At 40.2% G+C, this 18527-nt stretch overlaps 2 protein-coding genes across 2 annotated transcripts in view; one reads left to right on the top strand and one right to left on the bottom strand.

Moving 5' to 3' along the window:
- LOC111333738 (endoribonuclease LACTB2) overlaps positions 1 to 18527 on the top strand; it is a 149127-nt gene that overhangs the window by 116091 nt on the left and 14509 nt on the right. The gene's annotated exons all lie outside the window — the stretch shown is intronic.
- Positions 1 to 18527, bottom strand: part of LOC148737979 (coiled-coil domain-containing protein 162-like) — a 28845-nt gene that overhangs the window by 1332 nt on the left and 8986 nt on the right. Inside the window, 33 exon segments of the mRNA XM_088747857.1 lie at positions 247 to 293; positions 452 to 652; positions 1199 to 1256; positions 1370 to 1456; positions 1677 to 1732; positions 1858 to 1903; positions 2342 to 2437; positions 3022 to 3078; positions 3634 to 3747; positions 4111 to 4176; positions 4476 to 4564; positions 5123 to 5223; positions 5632 to 5732; positions 5804 to 5859; positions 6214 to 6313; positions 6913 to 6976; positions 7935 to 8005; positions 9152 to 9259; positions 9814 to 9951; positions 10112 to 10207; positions 10344 to 10407; positions 10631 to 11044; positions 11685 to 11774; positions 12514 to 12612; positions 13038 to 13090; positions 13860 to 13973; positions 14252 to 14316; positions 15504 to 15642; positions 15810 to 15872; positions 16410 to 16494; positions 16716 to 16790; positions 17301 to 17356; positions 18156 to 18222. Coding sequence (XP_088603983.1) covers positions 247 to 293; positions 452 to 652; positions 1199 to 1256; positions 1370 to 1456; positions 1677 to 1732; positions 1858 to 1903; positions 2342 to 2437; positions 3022 to 3078; positions 3634 to 3747; positions 4111 to 4176; positions 4476 to 4564; positions 5123 to 5223; positions 5632 to 5732; positions 5804 to 5859; positions 6214 to 6313; positions 6913 to 6976; positions 7935 to 8005; positions 9152 to 9259; positions 9814 to 9951; positions 10112 to 10207; positions 10344 to 10407; positions 10631 to 11044; positions 11685 to 11774; positions 12514 to 12612; positions 13038 to 13090; positions 13860 to 13973; positions 14252 to 14316; positions 15504 to 15642; positions 15810 to 15872; positions 16410 to 16494; positions 16716 to 16790; positions 17301 to 17356; positions 18156 to 18222 — 3136 coding nt within the window.

The following is an 18527-nucleotide window of genomic DNA, read 5'->3' as shown; positions in this document are numbered from 1 at the left end:
CTAATGATGTAAGCCTTTATTGCGAGTTGCTGTAGTGATTAGATTGATCTTAGTTTTTCGACAGTCAGATGAAAACTGCTTCTATTGCTCCTTTTTGCTGTAGTTGTTTCGGATGGAAGCTTTTATTTTCTTTTAGAACAAACATTTACAGTGTCATGTTCTTTAATGGGAAGCTATTATCATTATTCATCTCAATTCTGAAGGTCGCAATGACTTGGGCAAAGAATATCGTTCACTAATACTTACAGTTTTTGGCCTTTGAATTTTGGGAGGCGGTGAATATGAACCACTCACTGGAAAATCAAGAAAAATGTGAATTAGATGCTATTCATTCGATGAAATCACAAGACATATCTTTGTAAACTATCGAGTGAAAAGTGTTGTTCCCACCCTCTCAAACATGTCAAAGAAAATATCAAGCAAACCTATTGCTAGAGTAAATATGTCTCACCAGGGTCTGGTGTGGTGGCTTGTCTCTGTGGAAAAACAACAGGGGGTGGCCAAAAACCTCCTCCAGCTACTGGCTGCACTACATTGACAGGCTTAGATAGACGGGAAGATGGAACGAACAATGGAGACGCGGCGTAAGAGTCCGGCACGTTCCGGTAAGAGGACAAGGGGCGTTTGTCTGTGCGAGATGCGGATCTCGAGCCTGTGAAGAGTGACCAGAATAAAAATTCGTCTCATGATTCTTGTGCAGTTACTAGAACGTCAGCGCTGAGACTTTTTCATTTTGTCACACTTGTCCTTTTGTTTTGCCCTCGGGCTAAGTGGCTGACGTTGCCACATTACGGTGATTATCCCGTTTCCACAGTGAGAATCAACTAGGACTGAATCTATCTAAGTTATTTCCCCCCCCCTCTCCCTCCTTTTTTTGCCATGTTCCCTATTTGCCAGAGTCTCATTGAAATCCGGATATCGAAGCGCAGAAGATTCACTCCTGGCATGATCATTTTATTCTCTGGCGGCTTCTAACCTCCTTCAAGGATACGGATAAAATCCAGAGCAAGTGCTTCAAACCAGTTTACAATTATAGTAAATTTGTATTTAAAACTGACCATTTAGTCAATTCAACTTAGAATGCGGGGACTAGCGATTCTTACGGAGAGTAATCTTGCACGTCAAAATAGCAACAATCTTGGCATCACGGACTTCTTTTTAACTCGTATGTTTTTTGTGTGCATGCCATAAACCATACCTGCTCCAGAGCCTGGCCTTGATAGACCGCTGGTCAGATGTTGCTCGTATTCATAAATCTTAAAAGAAAAAATAGAAATATGAAGAGGAGCACAAAATCAACTAGTGTACAGCAGAAAGTCTTTGAAATGCTATGTTATCTGAAGAAAATAAGAAAAAAAAAGCGATGAACCTGTCTCTGAAGATCTTCCACGCGTTCAAAAGCGTCGAGTTTCAAGTTTCGTTCATGATCCAGTTGCTGCATCATTTGTTTTAGGGCCTAAGAAAGTGGAATAAAAGTCAGAGGTAGAAAACGAGGGGAAAATTGGGAGATAGAAAAAGAGTGGGAGTGTTTCTTTATCGCATCGTTTATTCCAGGATTCTTCCTGTGGATTGCAGCTTCTTCTCTTTTGTTCGCTCGTACTGCGTCCGGTACAAAGAACGAAAAGAAAGGGGGGGAGGGGAAGGAGTGGGTAAGGGGAAATTCAGATTCAAAATACCTTCTTGGATTGCTCTTGCGCGAAAAGATTTCTTCGTTGATCTCTATCCAAGTTTTCTATGTAAAAAAAGAGAATCAGATGACATTCATTAAGTCTTAAAATTGAAAAGAAATCAAGAGAAATGGAGCGAAATAAAATGAAAAGATATAAATCGATCAAAGGACATTAAAGGACAACTTACGCGTAAGAAGACGAAGCTGTAGTTCTTTCTCCTCCAGATCTGCAATCTAGAAGCAGACAGAGCAATTACAATCAATTTCCTGAACTGCTTGCATGAAAATCGTTTCAAGTCCAAATAGATGTTATGAAAAAAAGAAAAATTTTTAATAACTTTCAATCTGTGCTTGAATGGAATATCATCGCTTCAGCACGCTCATCCGCGGGAAAGTTTGAGTCTTTTAGCAACGTGAGTAGACGGAAGGTCCGCAAGGGATCTCATTATTAGTGCCAGACCCCCGGAAAACCTCATCCCGACTCGTCTCTAATCTTTTCGCGGGCAGAAAAGCGTTTACAATGAGGACCTCCACGCAGGCTAGTGCAAGAACGAGATCAAAACTCACCATCTTTCTAATTCTATTTCAAAGCTTTTATGTTAGTATCATTTTTCATGATGAAATCACTTTGTATGCTGACGAAAAAAAAACCTAGATCATTAATCCACTCACTAGTTTATCGATGTTTGTAGACTTGGCCAGCTCCAGTTGTCTCATACTGTGAGCTTCTTGCATCTGAGCATGCATCTTCTGTAGCTTGGTCTTTTGCTGAAAACACGAAACACCCAAACACTTCAAAATCATCCTAGTTAAAACTACGCCAAGTCAAACCACGCTAGTGTCTGCATTTCAGCCCCTGACAACATCACCCTTGTGATTCAAGGGTGATGTTGTAAGGAGAAATTAAAGGCGAGTCACTCCTGTGGGTTCAAAGGCTTAAGAATATTTGTCTGTTTTCTTCGAGACTTCAATCACTTAATTAACGCAGCTAACTGTGACCATTTAGTACTCTTCACTCTTTAGTTCCCACGGTATAATTCCTAATTCTTTCTTCACGCTGCCACCAGCTTCGTATTTCGTAAATAAGTGAAGCGAATTTGGTGATTTACTATTATCTTTTTATTTATTATTTAATATTTGTTCATTTATTGTAATCAGACATGACATGACACTTAGCATAATGACGCACTACCCACAAATAGCAGAGCTATTTGAACTATGAGAACGACTCGCAGTTGATGAGACTATTCTTGATAGCAATCCATCAAGCCGAAGTCCTTTCCTTTTCTTTGTTGGCGCTATCTGCGCGAAAACCAAAACAATCATTCAAGCAAGTTCTTGAAATTTCCTACCTCGTATTGTAGCTTTTTACGCAGTTTCTGGCACTCTCGCTCCACCTCTGAAAGAGCCTGTAAAAGATGATGATGATATTGACAATTATTATGTAAATAGAAGTAATAATAGGAGTAGCCTGCCAGAAGACTCAAAAAGGAAGGTCTTGTTCATCTTTAAATTCGCCTTTAGAGTTTGATCCACTTTTGACCCGGAGACTCCGTACTCACGATTAGACTGAAAACCAACAAAGGGTGAGGTTGTCTCCTGGCTGAAGATATTTATTCATTATTAATTTATTACTACCGTTGGGGACGGGAACTGACGCCAAAATCCCTCACATAAACACGCTCAAAGTTTAAAAGTTCCACGTGCCACTAAAAAGGATAGCCACCATATTTAGAGTGCTACATACGAATAAAAGGTAAAGTCTGTTTACGAGCCTAGTGGCCCATTAGGCCGGTGCTTAACTCCGGTTTCTGCTACATACGAATGCTGTTTGATTTATTCAGTCACCTCTTGAATCTAAACATAATTCACTTGAAAAAAGGTAAAATCTATACGTGTGATTTTAAAAGTAACTGCTGACAGTGTCACAATGGACAGAAACCCTTTTGTATTAGATTAATGACCTTTCTCAGTGCTGCTTGTTCTTGTTTAAATAGCACTTCTTTCTCTTCCGCAATCTTTTTAACTCCTAAGCACTCTCGTTTAGCTTTGTCAGCCTCATCTCGTAAACTCTCAACCTTTAAAACAAACAAAGAAACGTGTAATAAAATAAAAACTGTCAAAATCAGTCCCAAAGAGCAATTTTCAGCGAAGAGTAGAAAAACCCAAAACCAAAGTCAAGGTATTTTATGCAAGGTAACCAACACAACCAAGCTGATGGGTATGGCGAATAGCATTACGTGGGTTTTTGATTTGATGGAAGATTCATCCCCCGGCATTTTATAAACTTGAAAGTTCTCCGGTACCCCTAAAGGCAGTTTCGCGTTTTTTCAAACATCAGTTCTTTGGTCGCCTCTTTGAGCAACTATGATGACGAACATCATTGTCAACAAGTAAAAGTACAGACCACTACTAAACTACTGTCAATTTGTTGATCTTACCGAGTCGTGATACCGGATAAAGAGACGGGTCCGCTTCCAGTTGTTCATAGTCTTTATCTTTAGAAACTGGGAAAAAAAACACCAGTGACAAGAACAAATTCAGTACCTTTCTACTACACAAACTGCTTCAGATTTGAAGAAAACTCGTGCATTAAAACATACAACAGAAAAATAGATTCATAGAAATTCCTGAAAAAAGAGAACCTCTACTATCCAACATCTCCTTACCTGAATGGAGTATAAGTGCTCTACGTTTTTCTCTTATTTGTTGTAATTGACGGTTATTACATGCTAATATGTTATAAGGATCCTTTTACATGGGAAATAAACGGGAAAAAAGGAAAAAAAAGTGCATTTGTACTCACCAGTTGTCCAAGGTATTTGTTCTCTTCTTGAAATTTTCTGATTTGTTCTGATTTGGCTAAAACTTGTTTAGACGCAGCTTCGCTTTCCTCTGTAGAGGTATAAAGACAAAATGTTACTTATGCATCTCTACTGATATATGCTCCATATCAGGGATATTTAGGGTCAATACTGAGTGAAATCAGCCATAAGTATATACACGCCTTTTAAGACATATCTGCTATCATTCCCCCACCTCACCCTGGAGTAAAACAAGAGATTCCTATTCTATGATACAGATGTCACTGCCACCACAAAGGTGGCACGTTACTTACATGTGTATTCTTCGATGCTAATTAATTGTTCGATCTGAGACTCGAATCTTCAACCTACCGCCAATGCACGCGGATTTTGAAGCAGCGAGTACAGGTGGGCTTCTTTTATGATATTAATTGAGTCTCGAACCTTGTAGGAGTATAATAATTAAAAGAAGCATAATAATCAAAATTGCTCAATGATGTTCGAAATATCTTGGGTAAAATGAAACAAGGACTCAGATCCACGCCTTGGAGCTTGGATTGGATATCGGGTTTGAGGAAAACGAAATTTAAGCGAAAGAGAATCTGTTGTGTTTGCGTCAGAAACAAAAAGTCTTAGAGCCAAACAAGACCTTTTAATGTTCCAGACTTCTCTCTGAGTTTTTTCATGTCTTCCACGGCTTTACGACGCACGTCATTCAGTCCCTCATGAACATCATCGTGTAGAAATAATCTGGTAGGAGTGAAACGAGAATTATATCATATATGACATACCAAACACAGAAGTCCGTGTTTGGAAAAGGAGGGATATAGTTGTCAAAATCTTAGCTAATCGAGACGAGATTTCTTTACAACGATCAAATTTCTGATTTTCTTAGTTTTCATTTTCACGAATTAATCAATTGTAGCTGAGGGGGGCCTTTGTCACCTCCCCCCTGATTTTCGTAGTTTTAGCGAGAGCTTCACCCGTTGCCTTTCCCCTCTCCACCACCTACGAATCGGTTTGTTACGTAACGCAGGAGTGAAGTCCTTCATGGGTTAGGTCACTTAGCTTGCAAAGTGAGAATTGAACAAAATGAATTCTTCCAACAGAATTGATTTCGAATAGCGCAACCCAACAATAGGGCTATGACTGTCTTACCTGAATTCTTCGAAACTGTTTTTCATCGAAAAGCAGTTTGAAAACAGTTCCTGAACTAGAAAAGCAAAATCGCTCTTGATTCGTTCTCGGAGTTCCTTTTCCTAAAACGTATGAAGAGAGACAAATAAGTGAGACGATACTAACTATCTGAGGAAGAAAAGTATTTTCTTACCTGATTCATCAGGGACTCTCTCATCTCTGCAATCTTCGCTCGCAGAGCAGTGATTTCTGATTAGAGAAATATAAAAAGAACAAAAATGGAACCATACTTTTGAAAATAACAAACGAGCACGAAACCATAGAGGAAAAAAAAAACCAACAAATTATTGGCTAAAATGCAATTTTATTTTGCGAATTTGAAAGGCAAGTTCTTTTGGCAAGCCCAAACTGCTCCTTGTCCACGTATTTCCAGATACACTGCCGTCTGAAGGGTGCCATAATTTACGAATATAATAATTTATGATACGAAATTTAGACTGTATTTCTTCATCCTCACATCGAAGGCCTCGACTCCAAGAATCGGAGTGTTTCAAAAGTCCGGCAAAGTTCCGAGGATACCACTTGTTTCCCGAGGATACATACCAAGCAGTTGTTCATGGCTTCGATCTGCTAACTGACAGTGAACATCTACGATGGTAGCAGAACTGTTAGCTTCTATTGTGTCTTGATGCTGCTTAATCTCCTGCACCGAGTGAAACGAAATTCATATTATTCAAAGACATTTCCCCTAATATACTACTTGGTAAGAGACCATATGTCTTATCACCGCAGTCCACTAGTCTCATTAATTTTGAGCTGGCACCTCATTTACAAGTTAAATTGGAACTTACAGAACGATTTTCATTTGTCTTCTTAAGAGTGCAGGGCGAAGAAAAAAATCTGAGTTGCCATGAGTAATCGAATCGCAGACCTTCAGATTCCAGATCGCGCGCTACGATGCTCTTGCAAATGGAACTTGTTGGTTAGACGCTAATTGAGCTGCCTTGCAAAATTGAAGTCAATATCTGTTGGGGCACATGAATGCTTTTTTGATATTTAAGGGTTACTTGTCGATAGGTCTACCCAAGAAGAATTAAACAGAAATAAATGAAGTCGTGACGTAAAAGCATAATTGCTATGGTACACATCATCGATTGTTTTTGGATATCTTCGCGCCAGATGTATTGATTCTGATCACTTCTCTGTGGGTTGAACTATCTTTAATGTAAAAAAATTCTTCTTTTGAAATCATAAACTAGATAAGCAACTGGTAAAGCGAATGGAAACTCATTGCCATCATACCTGCTCTTTCATGTACAGTAACTGGTGCTGGTGACGGAGGAGGTTCTCATAATACATGGCGTAGCTGGAATAAGCAAAGCGGAAAGTTAGTCCAAATAGATATATACCAACGATTGTTAATTGCTACGACATTAAACAATGCACTTTCCAATAAGTGTCCCGTAAAACCGAATGCAGGCCAATCACAACGTCTTTCTTACAAGACAAAACAACGCAAAGAGAACCCATGCATATCCAGGTCAGGAAAACGAGAGTGACGCACAAAAAGTCACCACTGGTTTCAGTTTCTTGACCACTCACAGAGCGAAGTGAAGAACAAACAATGTCATTTTGGAGTAGTTTTGACACTCAACTGAAGAGTGCATTCGTTATAACTTTTTCGAGTCATGAAGTTTCCTTACAGAATACTCAGTGCCAGGAATTGACTGTATCGCTAAAAAAATCTGCACAAAAATAGGAAACCTATGGGCAACTACGCTGTTACCTCAGCGACGACTACACTGAAACATTTTCCTTAAACTTTGGCGAACCATCTTAAGATAAGAGATTTAGGTCTTTAACAAAGTTATTACCCTACCTATTAAGAAATTTTTCATTTTTATTTCGCAAACCTATCTTTGAAATTTTACTGTTAACGTTTCATCTATCATACTACCAAATTTTCTACTTCTGTCTTTCTACATTGTAAAGTACATGATGTAAAACTGACAACTACCGAACTCTAATCTAAAATGACTCCCTTCTAACCTGTACTGTACATGAACAAACTTTCCAAATCTACTTGTTTTCTGTCTGATTTACCACAGCTAATCAGATCTTTCAAACAGTTGATTACAGTCTACGTCTTCCTGTTTAAAGAGCATGAGAACAAACAAAATCAACATCGCATCATAGAGGCCTCTTCCAGGTAAATAAAGGGGCAGGTCACTTGCTTTAGCTAGGAGACTGGACTCGAATTTTGAATTTAGCAGAGTCAAATCCTCCATTTTGTCATCGGTTTTGCTGTAAGCCTATAATGTTACCTCTCGAAACAGTTCCTTTCTCTCAGCATTGTCTCAGACGCTAGCTTTAATAGGCACTTGTCCAAATGATCCTTAACAGCAAGGTACATGAACAAAGAGATAATAAGCAAGTATTAGACAAAATCCGAAAGAAGCGTTTAGAAAATTGACTTAATCGAATTAAAAAAATAAATACAGAAATAAAGAAACCAAGTGACTCAACTCATAAAAACATGTTGTAGAATCAATGAATTTGAATATAGGAAAATCATATATGCGTACTGCGGTTTTAAGATATGTACGGAAGCGATTCTCGCAGTAGTGAATGGGTTTAATAAGAACGAACCTAATGACCAACACCCAGTTGGCTTGTTAGCTCAGTTGGTAGAGCACTGCACCGGTATCGCAGAGATCATGGGTTCAAAGCCCATACGGGACTGAATTTTTTATTTTCACCACTTTCAAAAATGTGTTGTAGTTTCAAAGAAACGAAGCGAGTTTAAAAAGGGGAAGCATGAGAAAACGTGCGGGAGGACACAATTTTACATATCACCATCAGAACCACAATTACCCAGAAGCAGTTTCCCTCTCTCCGAGAGAAGGGACAAAACTATGAGATTACAGTGGGAAAGAAAGTGGAGGGAAACTAACCCTACATCGTTTTACTTCTAACAGTGACTAGCAACTAATTTCTGCCCACAAAGTCACCCCTGAATCAAACATGAAGACAACAAGAATAAACGCCGGAAGTGGTCACCAACAGAAGAAGCGCTTGATAATTAAACAAATTCTTCTTGTCAGTACCCCAGGAAATGTATGAATACTGATGTTAAGAGTGTAAAGGGTTTTAAAATATCCTTATAGAGAGGTCCTCTCATAGTAAGGTAGAGGTAGGAAGTCCAGCACTCCCGTATCAATACCATGAATACGTCAACACCTCTCCTAATGAACTAAAGTGACTAAGTAAAGTCTGTTTACGAGCCTAGTGGCCCATTAGGCCGGTGCTTAACTCCGGTTACTGTAGCATGAAGCGACTAGGAGTATTTCTACTCCCCCCTGGATGGGATGCTAGTCCATCGCAGGGTTACCCTCAGCATTAAATTGCCGGTACCCATTTATACACCTGGGTGGAGAGAGGCACTGTGAGAGTAAAGTGTCTTGCCTAAGAACACAACACAATGTCCCGGCCGGGACATTGACTAGACACTCAAAAAACAAAAAAAGAGAAAACTTCATACCCTTGTAAAGGAAACATTGTCGTCCTTCTCCGTATTCTCGGACATTAGATCCTGGATGAAATTCTCCACCAGATGAGGCTTAGCGATGGTGCAGTTTTCTTTCATGACCTGTCACATGATATAACAGAAAAAAGTTGGCAATAAGCCACCATTTGGTGCACTTTCTCGTCAGCTTTACCGTTTTCCTAACATATTATAAAGTTCAAGAAAATCACGACTGTAACGGCAAAGAGAACACCACTAAACAAGAGGTTTAATGAGCAGAACAATGGCTGTGCACGTGCGTTATAAATCTTTGTAAATTTCTTCGCGTCCTCTGCAAAACAACAATGTGAAATGTCCAAACTTTGCGTTGTCTAGAGAACGTGAACAACGACGGCTAATATTTTAGATTTCTATTTCTAAATTAACAATGTGTTCCATATTCAGTTTGGAGATAGCTTTGACAGTGAAAAGCCGAATGACTTTAGAGTACTGCGAGATTCGTAAAAAAAAATATAGGTTCATATTTTAACCGAAGTTGTCTATGGCGTCGCCGTCGTCGTTTCTTAAGCTCCCTGCTGACAACATTAACCACAACCAAACCAGTAACAGCTAAAAAAGGAGCGTGAAATATATTCTTACCCAAGACTAGTGGTGAAGACAGGGAATTTTTTTCTTACCGGTCTCTTCCACAGATCAGTGGGCAGTGTTGCATCATCTCTTCCTCTCTCAGACACGACCAGCGTGTGCTCACGGGAAATCCTCCTAATAACGTCATAAATCATGGTGCACTCTAAGTTCTCCAGTAATCGAATGAGCTGCAAAAGAGAAAGAAAAATCCTTCTTGGAACCCAATAATTGCGGTGAACGGTCTACCATTGTTCTTTTCGATACCCTAACAAGAAATTTTGGGCATACATATTTCACTCTGTAGGTTTGAGGCACTCTGAATCGATTCCAGCAAAAATCAGGACAGACCTGTTTGACTTTCAGCTCCATTTCTGTTGCTCCAGGAGGAGAGGACAGGGGTTCATCGTCGTTCACCAGCGCACCTAGGGCGGCGTACTCTTGGCCCTGTGGAAGGTTGAGGTAACAAATTAATACAAAGAAAGACAAAAACTGCACTCATTTGTGTTAATATACAATAACACTTTCCTTCTTTCGTTGGGGCTAATACTTGTATTTGAGAATTATTATTTTTTAATCATACCTGGCCCATTCTAACAGCAACTTGTTGGTAAACTGGCTGCAGGATTTCGATCTTGTACACTTTGCTGAAAGAAAACAATAAATCAAATTTGGTTGGTAACATGGCTGAGCAACACCAAATACAACATTTTTCAAGTCTACTGCCGTTGTACCGGCTAAGCATAGCAGTTAAACATGAAATTATACGTGGAAGCCCATTTTTCAACTGAACGGCCAAAACGCACTGAGACCAGCTAATGTGAAACACGTTGTTAATGAAGGGAATCATCCATGGTATAGATGGCTTACCACATGGTTCTGTAGAGCCTAGAAGTTGATATTTCGTTGACTCCAAGCTTTCTACATCCCCAGTCAGTTTTAAGAAGTTCCAAACGGGAACACACCAACAGAAAGAAATTTATCAGTTTGACAGCCACTTGCGGATTGGTACTAAACGATACCGCTCCCTTGGGGATGTCTCCGTAGGGACCAGTTTCCACAGGAACAGAGGTTTCACCTCCTTCATCTTCATTGCTGTCCTGCTTGTCGCCATGACGGCTCGGAGGTCTTCGGGAAGTGCTCGTGCTCGGTCGGGAACGCTGCCCTGTGGAACCGGAGGCTGCCGAGTCGTCTGGTTGTTGTGAAAATAATTCGGGAAGGCCATTTTGGAGGACATCTTCCAGAAGTAGGGATACCCCAAGGATTTCACCATTCACGACATGTCTGCGTCGCAGAACACCCATTATTAATATACTATTATTCTTACAGCCAAACAGCGACTGTATTTTTAATGATCTTAGTGAATTTGGAAGAGGTAACGTTCCATAACCAGGGCTCGACACTAACAGTACCCAACTAGCCACAGACTAGTAGAAATTCGGTTTTGGTTAGTGGTTTTCGAGTTTCACCAGCCAGTTTGGCCTGTAAACAAACTGAGATTGTTGGGACATCTAAATTGTCTCTAGTCACTTGGCTTGTAAGTTGAAAAGTTAGTGTTGAGCCCTGAGCAAAGAGGAAGATAATGGGTTTCTTGAGCTCTTTATATCACGGGAACAAAGCTCTGCATCACTTTCGAATATTCATGATTTACTAATAAAATGGGCGATTTAGATAAATTAATATAACGAGGCATAGAACATGGTATTTTGGGAAATTCTTATTCACAATTTCTTTTATTTAGGGCTAGCAGCTTCAAACTGCTGACGCAAAAGAAATTCATGGACAATATCATGACCAAAAATCCTAAAAGGATGACTTCCAGGAATTACTGAAACAGTTCTTTCCAAAATACTACATTTTATAGGAAATAAAGCATAAACTCCCAGAGTCAATCGGCATTTACAACTTACAACTGACAACTAACCTATCCACATCACGCAATCCAGCCAAACACAACTGCATGTTCTCCCCAATGAGATCCCACTGCCAGTACATCATTGGAAAAGGACCGTACCTGAAATAAAATGTCTTACAATTTGATACTGGACGGATGGCTCTGCTTGACTTTCAACTCTCAATATCATTCTGGTATTGCATCGGTACTTGATCATAACAGCCAACCTCGCCAAGAACAAACGGGGTAAGTTTCTAGAGAAACTGTGGTGTTGCATTGGTGGGGGTAATACAAGATAATTTTGTTTTATCAACCGAGTTGATAATGTAAACTGGCCACCGTAAAATATTTTTAAAGCTCACTCTCCGAGCGTTTGCCCTTTGTCAGAACATTCTACGGTTAATGGGAAGGTCCCGGTTCGATCCTTGTCGCGAACTCTATCTTCCACGTCCGTAACATATGGATTGACAAAGGTATTTTTAATGTGAAAAGTAAACTGTATGTATATTTGACTACGAATTTGAGAGTAAGATGTGTCTGATACGCAACGATTTTAATCAACAGTTGAAACATGTGGACGCCAGGATGGTATTTCTCTTAGAATCTATCCCATAGTTCCTAGCGAACATTACAATAAACACCTTAACTTCGTTTCCATTTTTTCTTCCCGAGACCTAAGATTTGTTTATTTGTATCAAGGCGTGGTAAATAATCCTGCATCTTTCATTGAACCGCAAAGATTAAATTAAAGAATTAGGCTCCTCAAGCAGCAAATATCCATTCTTTTCAATCCTTTTCCGAGAGAATCTCAACAAAGTGATTTTTAAAACTATAAACTTTTGTGCAATGCATCTCTTACCTTTCTAGGAAGGTTCTCCAAGGATAAAGACTTCTCGCCATAGGTTCTTTTGCTTCAAAGGACTCAGGCAAAGAGATCTGAGCATTATAGATACAAGGTCTATGGGAAAAAAAGGGCAGAGTAAAAAATATAGTCGATCTTCAGCACAAGAAATTTTGTAGTGGGTGGTGCTATAAGGATAACGACAGAGGGAGGCCCAATCTCTTCACCAATTAGGAAGTCACCATAGTAACTGGGCCATAACGTACCTCCAGACTCCTCTCAACTCAACACACTAACAAACCAGTATGTGAAATGGATAATTTCCCAAAAATTAGGCAAGTGGGAGGGAAATAAAGGAAACCGAGGGAAAGCACGTGGCAATGCCTCTGCAAAGCATCCCCGGCCCCTTACATCTTAGTGGTGAAACCGCTGTCCGGCTCGGTTTTAACGTGGCCTCCATTTCATTTAGCCTCATTTTTTTCTTTAGTTTTAAACCTCAAATCAAAATCGGTTTGAGGAGAAAGATGAATATTACATCAAACCTGGAGAGATTACTGAGGTTCTGAAGAGCAAATTCCATGTTATCCGTTATGCTCTGAGAGGCAAAGAAAGGGAAAATCATGGTGGTAGCGTAGTTTTAAGTTGTTTGAAGTCAAACAAATACTGTCTAAAGTCACATGGAGTGCTCATTTCGATTAAATGTCAAAAACACACTGTTACAAAATAAACAAACAAACCGAAAATTCAAATCCAACGTTTTGGCAACGGTGTATCGGACCAAGGAAAACTATGACAAGAACAACCTCGTTCCCAGGGCTTTTCCCTTTTTAAATATTCAAAAAGGGAAAAGCCCTGGGAAGGAGGTTGTGACAAGAAGACAATAGGAACTCAAATGGATTTCACGTTAAGGGCTTTGTGAGAGACTGGAAAGAGTTAGACAACCATCAAATGATCTTCCGATAGTAAACAAACACACCACTAGAAACTTAGGGAAAGCAAGGGCAATATTGCAAGCCATCTACCAAGTTATTGGCTCACCAAAAGGTCATTGAGCAATTCTCAACCTGAGTCGAAAGTAATCCGGAGATATATCATTTCTTTTATCGCGCTGAGTGATTGGTCCAAAAACCGCGCGTCGCTATCTCAGCCAATCAGATGCAAGACACACACCAATCGTGAATTTTTCCACCCGCGGTATACAGCCCTCGAGGCTGGCTTCGTACACATGCATTTACTTCGAGTTTTACTTGGCTCCTCGCGATGCGAACATGTGGAAATGTTCTGATCACGCCTTGAGAATGCTTTGATTCTTCGCTTCTCTAAATCCTCTTTTTTTTTTTTTTGCAGATATGCTGACCGCTAACCTTGTAAGCAGCTTCGTTCCCAGTAGATAGGAAAGTGTCACGCACTGAATGGCTGATGGAAATATCGAACTCCAAGAACATATTATCTCGGCGCTTGGCAAGGAAGTCTGCAACCTGCAACAAAGAGAAGTATAATAGCTGGGTTTCAATAAACAGGCGATGAAAAATGTTGTAAGAAGAAACTCTGAGTTTGCTGACCCGTTCCTTCAATGTGAGTCTTCACTCTCAAAAGCCATGCTTGATAAGTTCTTTCTGGTTTCAATATCAGCACAGGGAAAAGCAAGCACGTGAAAAGACACAAAGCTCTAAAATTGACAATACATTCCGAGGACTGAAAATGTACGAAATACATGACAGACAGTAAGGAGAAGTATCGCATCTAGTCCGCGTACCTCTTGAGGATCGTGCGAGTTTTCCAGATGGTTTATTTGTTTCTGTATTTCGCGTAACTCAGCACCTGAAGTAACAAGTGAAGAGATAAATATGTAGTAGGATATTTTCAAATACGAAGGGTTAAAAGTGGTAAATCTCTTCAACTAGCACAGTATGAAAAACAGAACTTTATTGGGTCGTCAGTCTTCACCACAAGCGCGGGCGAAATAAGAAACAAATACGTATGATGCACGATCCTCGCAGTAGAGAGCGCTATTTATGCAATAGCGAAAATCAGACCTAAAAAAAAATCAGGCCTGTACGGGATTCGAACTACTGACCTCTGCGATACTAGTGCAGCGCTCTACCAATTGAGCTAACAAGCCAACTGGGAGCAGGCCGTTAAGTTGAGTTGTAATAAACCTGTGACGATCCCAGTTGGCTTGTTAGCTCAATTGGTAGAGCACTGCACTAGTATCGCAGAGGTCAGTGGTTCGAATCCCGTACAGGCCTGATTTTTTTCAGGTCTGATTTTCGCTATTGCATAAATAGCGCTCTCTACTGCGAGGATCGTGCATCATACGTATCTATAACCGCAGTTCAAAATATATGAACTTCATATATTCATCGTAAAAGAAATAAAGAACGCGGTAAACGCAGTAGGTAACAGAATTTTCGTCCCCGCAATCTCATAGGAAGAAAAAAAAAACATGAAAACAACAATAGCAACACCAAACACCTTCCATTATCTCGAAGACTTCGTTACCTCAAGGGAGCACGGTAGAATTTATTTTCCCTTGATTTCGGGCGTCTTTCCCGTATTTCGAGTCGCCATGTTGCTTTTCCGCTTTTATTCGCTGACCGCTACTCTCGCCGCTTCGCGGTTCATCTTGCCTCTTCGGGGCTCATTCGTATTAACCTCGGAAAGTCGCCGCTTCGCGGCTCAACATAGCGGTCAGCGGATAAAAGCGGAAAAGCAACATGGCGACTCGAAAAATGGGAAAGACGCACGAAATCAAGGGAAAACAAATTCTGCCGTGCTTCCTTGGTTACATAGGGATTCATGAGAGCTTAGCTTGCTGCAATGCAGTGCCCAGGTACTGTAGATGGCATATCCCTCGTCACTAAACCAATAACACAGATTTATGACTTGAACACAAAGCGCGTGAAAATGCAAGAGACCCCTTGAAGTCGCCACTGGGTCTAGTTTTGCATCCGAATGAGGTAAGAGCTCTTTAAAAGTTAACGCCTTCCTCTACACTGTATACTCACCGATGCCCTCGGTGCCTCCCCAGTCAGCGGTCACCCCTGAAAATTCTAGCTTCTGGGATCCAAGTCGGGCATGCGAGCTACCGAGGCGGGCATGCGCACAGAGATACTGACAAATGTCGTGAAGCGATGAAATCAATTGCTGATAACAAGAATAAAAAGGTACCGCATCACAATAAAATTTAAGTAGATCATGCATGCATCTTTGACCACAAGAGATCTAAATATGGGAATAAAAGACTCGGAAGAGAAAGGTAAAGTTAGTTAGTTGGTGAAAAAAAAAACAATATCATGACAGGGACAATCCACCAGCATCACTTTGAGAGCTGCATTTCTTTCACCTCCTTTCATTTTAGAAAACATCCTTGTTACCTGAAAGTTAAAATCGTGCACTTGATTTTAGAGCTTTTCGATCGAGTGTAGTTAAACCAAACCCAAAGTTATCCCAACAACCAATAAGAAGAAAGATAAAATACCCTTGGGAACCAAAGATAACTCAAATGATCCCAAGCCAACCATCCAAAGCGCGGGAAAAGGTGGGAGAGCAAGTCGCGACCAATCAGAAGAAAGATAAAATACTCTTGAGAATCAAAGAGAACTCAAAGTGAAACCAAGCTAACCGCCTAAAGCGCGGGGAAACGCGGTGACCAAGTCGTGATTGGTTTTAGTTTTACATGCTTGGTCGAGAGAGTGGTGCGAGATTTTTGGAACAATCACAGAGTAAAGTAAAGGAAAAGCAATGATTCCCGGATCACTTTGGACACAAATTTGAAAAAGGCATGGTGAGACAGGCGTTGAGCTCAGTAAAGACCAGTATGGCCATCGATATTCCAAGAGGTGTTAAGTTATCATTTTTTAAAGCTTTTAAATTGAGTATCATATTTCAGTTTTTAAATATTTTCCCTTTACCTCGGTGTAATGAGGAATAAACCAGAGGTTTAATAGACTTTTGCCATCGGACGACAGCAACCTTCGGGGCCTGGGTCTGAATTGCCTGAGGTTAAAAAAAGGCGTATGATGTGAACGTACAAAATAAATCTTCAACTAACTATGAATAAACTCGGCCACATCCACTTATTCCAAGTTGGCCTGTTCGAGCATTTCAGAGGGAAAGAGGAGCGCGAAAGGGCACTTAAAGCTGTGCATAAGATATCGTAAAAGATAAAAACTAAAACAAAGTTACAAAGTAAAAATAAGGTGTCATGTCTGGCTTACTTGGGATCAGAAACCAAGTTATCATCTTCTTCCGACTTCTTCTCATCCTCCTCACCAATAACAAAATGAGCATCTCTGAGAAAAAAAGAAAACAAAGAAAACAAAGAAAACGAATGTAAGAAAGCCGTCACCAAGCCAAGAAGTCAAGGTTCGATATGTTCGGTTAAGTACACGAAGTCGAGGCTTCGTGTGAACTTTTCCAGTACACGACGCGGCCGTGCTGTATCCGGTGGTCCCGGATTAAAGCCCTCCTTCTTGCTGCTCCAAGCGTTTGTTTTCGGTTGGCCAAAGTTCAACTCTTTGGTTTTACTTTAAACAAAGCCAACTGGTTAGCCAGCCCCCTACCAAATGGGACTTTCAACCAAGTTATGCCAATGTGATTGATTATTTTTAGTTCCTATGGTTCAGACTGGGTAAACTGTGCTTGTTTCACTCTTGTAGAAACGCATTCGGAAAAGTCAAGACATGGAATTCAGAGACTTTATTTGAAAACTATAGGGTTTGTTAAGTTTCTTTTCTTGTCTTAAATTTCAAATCATCACTTCGGGTACAATAGAGAGAAAAAATCAATTTTAATATAAGTACCTCGTGGTCGGAAAGTCCGCCATTAGATTTAATAGACTTGCAGAATAAGCGATTATCTACAGAATACAGGAGAAGCATTAAAGAAAATCAATAGAAAGTAAGACTAGTACTAGAGAATGAACTTATTTCACTCTTTAAGGTTAAAATAAAAGTCTTTGTTATACACATAACTATCATCAGTGTTGAGCGACATTCAAAGACACCTGTGAACCATGCACAGCCAGTTCGCACCCGCAGTGTCTATTTTGATGAGCTGATGAGCTGATGAGTCTCCCACAATTACTGCGATTGACATAGTTTACGTGAACAATTTGAGAGGGGTCGACCATTTAACTTTTGAGGGGGGGATGGGTGATTTCTGGTCATAAAGAAATGTTTTGTTTAGCTATCTGCTGTGCAGGATATTTTTTTCCGTTCTAAATGCTCTTTTTTTCTGTTTCATTTGGGCTGCATGCAGTTTTTTCTTCCAACAAGCGCTTGCAGGAAATTTGTTTTCAAAATTACCCACCCCCACCCTCAAGAGTTAAATGGTCGGCCCCTATTGTGATCTTTTCTGCCCATTTCACCCCAATGTTAACTTTTTACAAAAAAAAGTAACTTCTGGAAATTTGAGGTTTCTGCTAATGGCATCACCATCTTTAACGTGGCGGCAACCACAAAATATCAACTTCGGTAAGATAGGAAGATAAAAAACGAAAAAGTATTAAAAGAGTACAGGAAATGGAGAATACAAAACTCATAACGGCCAAGCATCATCAAGATGGTCGCCCACAAACGCTGACGTCGGCCATAACCTGGCACACCCAGGGGAGGCATGTATGCGGCATAGGGAACTTTGCAGGATAAAATAATTACCTGAGACTGCAAGGAATACTGCGACACTCTTTTGTGAAGGTTTTCACAGAAATCCCTGACTAGTTTTCTAAAGTGAAGAAACACAGGGATAAAAAAAAAAAAACTAATCCAGAAATACATCTACTGAATGAAGAAGGTAAGTTTCTAATTAAATAAAGTATAGTGCTGCGTCAGTGGGGAAGTATGACAAGTTACTTTGGTTTCATCAACTCATGATCAGTTGATGATGAAATCTGGCCACCGTGAAGAGTTTTAAAAGCTCACGTTCCAGGCGTTTACCCTTCGTCAGAGGCTATAAGTTCGCGGCAACTCAATGTCAAAACATTCTACGGGTAATCGGAAGGTTTCCTTTCGATCTTTATGGCAAACTCC

This window comes from Stylophora pistillata, chromosome 2, assembly GCF_964205215.1.
Source record: "Stylophora pistillata chromosome 2, jaStyPist1.2, whole genome shotgun sequence".
In the NCBI taxonomy this organism is placed as follows: domain Eukaryota; kingdom Metazoa; phylum Cnidaria; class Anthozoa; order Scleractinia; family Pocilloporidae; genus Stylophora; species Stylophora pistillata.
Note: the sequence above shows the minus strand (reverse complement) of the source record. Positions and strands in the feature narration are given on the sequence as shown.